Source organism: Sardina pilchardus, chromosome 18 (assembly GCF_963854185.1).
Source record: "Sardina pilchardus chromosome 18, fSarPil1.1, whole genome shotgun sequence".
Taxonomy (NCBI): domain Eukaryota; kingdom Metazoa; phylum Chordata; class Actinopteri; order Clupeiformes; family Clupeidae; genus Sardina; species Sardina pilchardus.
Genome location: NC_085011.1, coordinates 1610282 through 1614681, shown reverse-complemented (window position 1 = coordinate 1614681; position 4400 = coordinate 1610282). Strand labels below are relative to the sequence as shown.

The 4400-nt window shown below is 45.0% G+C and overlaps 1 protein-coding gene across 1 annotated transcript in view; it reads right to left on the bottom strand.

The window, feature by feature from the left end:
- The window catches only part of LOC134064367 (uncharacterized), a 35396-nt gene extending 31235 nt beyond the window's left edge, over positions 1-4161 (bottom strand). Inside the window, exons 1-3 of the mRNA XM_062520286.1 lie at positions 3467-4161; positions 3099-3198; positions 1568-1809 (exon numbers count right to left, since the gene is read on the bottom strand). Of these exons, the coding sequence (XP_062376270.1) occupies positions 1568-1809; positions 3099-3198; positions 3467-3718 (594 nt within the window). The 5' untranslated portion in view covers positions 3719-4161. The remainder of the gene's footprint in view (positions 1-1567; positions 1810-3098; positions 3199-3466) is intronic.
- Between the last annotated feature and the right edge of the window lie 239 nt (positions 4162-4400).

Below are 4400 nucleotides of genomic sequence, written 5' to 3'. Positions count from 1 at the left end.
GCATCAGTTATCTAATGCTGAAAGCCATTCTGTTCTAGTCTACACAGATGTTTGCGATAGGTCACAGTGGTCACTTGTTTCCCGTCTAGCTTGATGCTCTAGTGCACGGTGCTGCAAAGCGTGACGCAAGGCTTAATCTAATCTAATCTAATCTCACACTCAATAAAATGAGGTGTGAAGTGAGGAATTTTTCAGCATGTGCTCCACTTTCATTAAACCTTGCGCCCAGAGGTGTGATAATTATTGAGATAAGGTGAGGTCTGGTGCATAATCCAAACACCGCTAATTTACATCCTCTAAAAATCATTACGCCAAGATAATCACTGGTCTATAGCGAGCTATAGCTGCTGAGATGTAAGCAGCAACTCCTCTGCAGGATAAACATCCTTAAATATCCTTAGTCATTCGAACATTATTGGAGATTTCTTCTTTTTAGACTTCTTTTTAAACCACAAGTAGTATGTTCTTTATAAATAATCGAACTTAGACTCTCAAAATAACTCATTTCGATAGATTAATTTGAGAAAGAAAAAACAGATAAAAAAAAAATAACACAGATTAAACAATTCCATATGACCTTTGACCCCCGCGCTGTTCTAGTCAGTGAACATTACACTGGAAAATGAGTCCTGTCTGCAGCAAGACATTTGCATATCAAAGGAGTTAGTCAACTCTAAAGTACCACATCAATGCAAAGAAAAAGTGTTGACATTGAGGGGTGTGTTAATCTATTTTCACCGTGTCCCCTAGGTCATAATTGTGTGTATGTCAAGAGAAACTTCTTCCCGAAGCACTTTTGAATTTATTTCCTCAGCATACTACAGTAGGTCATATTATAGATTGTTATGACCACTATTTTAACAGTGAAAAATAGTAAGAGTTTTTAAACGTTAATGTCACTAATGCTGATTATTCAATGATTCATTTGAATTGAAATATTTTAAATATTTCATTATATATGCGATTCATTTAGTTTAATTAATCACAGAGTATGCAATTAATTTGATTAAAATTGTCATCGATCGACATCCCTAAACTGAACACATACAACATCAAAGAACACTAAATTAATATTGTTTACTACATCCAGGTACTGAGTATGTATGAAACAGAGCTATGTGTACTATTTTATATCCAGCCCTGAGTGCTCCATATGAGTGTGTGTGTGTGTGTGTATATGTGTGTGTGTGTGTGTGTGTGTGTGTGAGAGAGAGAGAGATCGTGTGCGTGTGCGTACTATGTTATATCCAGCCCTGAGTGCTCCATATGTGTGTTCGTGAGTGTGAGTGTGAGTGTGTGTGTGTGTGTGTGTGTGTGTGTGTACTATTTTATATCTGGCCCTGAGTGCTCCATGAGTGTGTGTGTGTGTGTGTGTGTGTGTGAGAGATCGTGTGCGTGTGCGTACTATGTTATATCCAGCCCCGAGTGCTCCATATGTGTGTTCGTGAGTGTGAGTGTGTGTGTGTGTGTGTACTATTTTATATCTGGCCCTGAGTGCTCCATGAGTGTGTGTGTGTGTGTGTACTATTTTATATCTGGCCCTGAGTGCTCCATATGAGAAGCTCACCTGCTGTTGGCTCTGAGCCGCCCCGTCGGGCAACAGAATGTCTGTGTCTGAGGACCAGGGGTGCTCAGGAGGGGGGTGGCCCAGGAGCAGGGCCTGCTGCTGCAGCCGGAGGAGCTGGTACTTGGCGGACTCGTCATCCTTCCGTGAGGACAAGAGGTGGGTCTTGATGTGCTGCAGAAACAGAGTCATCGCCTGCCTCTGGGGCTCGTCAGAGTCCAACGTGCCGCCGAGATGATGGTCGCCTACAGGAGACAGAGAGACAGGCAGAGAGAGAGAGAGTGAGACAGTCAGAGAGAGAGGGAGACAGGCAGAGAGAGAGTGAGACAGTCAGAGAGAGAGGGAGACAGGCGGGGGGAGAGGGAGACAGTCAGAGAGAGAGGGAGACAGGCAGAGAGAGGGAGACAGTCAGAGAGAGAGTGAGACAGTCAGAGAGAGAGAGTGAGACAGTCAGAAAGAGAGTGAGACAGTCAGAAAGAGAGGGAGACAGTCAGAAAGAGAGTGAGACAGTCAGAGAGAGAGGGAGACAGTCAGACAGAAGGAGACCGACAGGCAGAGGGAGATAAGCAGGAAGAGGAAGAGGGAGGCATATAGACAGACAGGCGGTACGCAGGCAGAGACGGATAAACAGAGAAAGAGGGAGAAGGAGATATAGACACAGGGCCTTTTTCCACCGACAGAGAACCGGCTCCGTTCCCGTTCCCGAACCAACATTTGAACCGTTCGTCGTGTTTCCACCAAACAAAATCCGGTTCGGAACGTGGCACCTTGGTTCGGAAGTCGAACCAAAAAATACTTGTTTTTTCCTGCGAACTGGAGTGGGCGTGTCATTGCGCAATTCAGAGGGGAGAAGGCTAAAAGCATGAGTTTTCCGTCCATATCAACTGTTGCTATGAGTAAACAAAACCATTCAAATAGCATTGCACTGCTGACGTTGACTAGCATTTTAAATAGCTAGTTTCTGCCCTTTTTATGGGACAACTGGTCATATCGTTTTCCCGTTTATGCATCTCATTAACTTTTGCTTTTGCGTGCACCACCCATTGTTGATGACGCATCCTTGGTTCGGTTCAGGACTGGTGTACTGTAAATGCGGGCTGGTTCACTAGATAGCACCACGGTTCAAAGAATTCTGAACGGCACCAGTTCAACACCAGGTTTGTTTTTGGTGGAAAAACACCTAAACAGACAGAGGGAGACAGACAGACAAACAGAAAGGCAGTAGACAGACAGACAGACTGGAGGCAGGCAACAGAAGACAAATAGAGTATGTTCATCCTCCCGTCATGGCACAATAAAGGATCCTTCCTCTGCTCCACACTGAGACCTACTGAGTTCTCTCTGGAAGTACTCCTGCTCCTTAGCCAGGTACTGCATCCTCTGCAGGTACACTCACACACACACACACACACACACACACACACACACACACACACACACACACACACACACACACACACACACACACACACACACACACACACACACACACACACACACACACACACACACACACACACACAGGTAGACCTACTGAGCTCTCTCTGGAAGTACTCCTGCTCCTTGGCCAGGTACTGCATCCTCTGCAGGTACACTCCGCGGGCCTTCCGCAGTCTCTCACGCTCCTGCAGGATCTGAATGGTACAAGGTTTAAGAGACTTAACAGTGGGGCTGGAATACAATTTGTCAAATTATGAGCTTTCAGAAATTTGACAGGACCACACAAATTAGGGACTACCTATGCCAGAGTACTCCACTGCATTCCTAACACACTGGAACTTGACATTTTAATGTATAAAATGCACTAACTCTTAAGTGAAAATTAAACGTCATCATTTAAAAACTCTTGTGTTTAAAAAAAGGGGGGAAGTTATGGTGGTATTCGCTGCCAGGAGAACTTGCCTCAGAAATATCACGCACGACGTGAGTTGTTTGGTGACTTGGTTGCACTGGTTCGTGAGGTCCACGTTTTGGCCCAACACCGACCGCACATTGAACCCTCATCCTCGCCTGGAAGCCTGGAGCTCTCCGAGAAACCTCGAGTGTCGGAGTCGGGTCACGTCCCATCTGTCCTGGGGAAGGAAAGTACCCGCTTGCCATCGCTGCGCCTGGTCCTTCCTCTTTACCATCGACACGACCATAAATTGCGTCCATGGGATAACTTGACAGCAGTCCGGATTAAGAAGACGGAGACACGAGTCTTCCTGGCAGTGGTAACATTACCTGTGGAACATGGATGTTTTGGTCGCGAAACACCAGTGGTGGTAACGTTAGAAAGTGGGTTGGTCCAAGGTCTGTCCTTAGGAATTTAGCCTATCGCCGTCATACAATAATGTTTCACCACAGAATACGAAGGGGGGTTTAGGCACGTTAGCTAAATCCGCAGTTGACCAAGTGCACGTGAAGTAAGTCATCCATAATAAAGTTGGAATATCTTTCGTCAAGCACCATGCTGTTAGAACAACCAAACGCTTTTACTTTGATTAATGTAGCAGCACTGTTCTTTATACTTCCGGGTCGCTTTTCTAGTCAATAAATATCTCGGGAAGGCAAATATAATTTTGACATGTTAAATCCGGTTGAATCCGACGTGGCTTTCTAATAATGTGATGTCCTGAACAACAACTTCAGCAAATAGTGTTCGCGCTCATCTTCGTCCTAAAAGTCAGTCAACCCGAATTCACCACGCCCCCAAAAATTGAATTGAGGCAAAGGGAAATTTCCTTTGAGTGAACTTTTCATTATCAGAATTTCACATACCTTGGGAAAATTCGAAAAGAAAAGCTGCTTTCGTCCGTCTTGAGCACAGCTATGTTCTTTTTTCAAAATGTGCGTC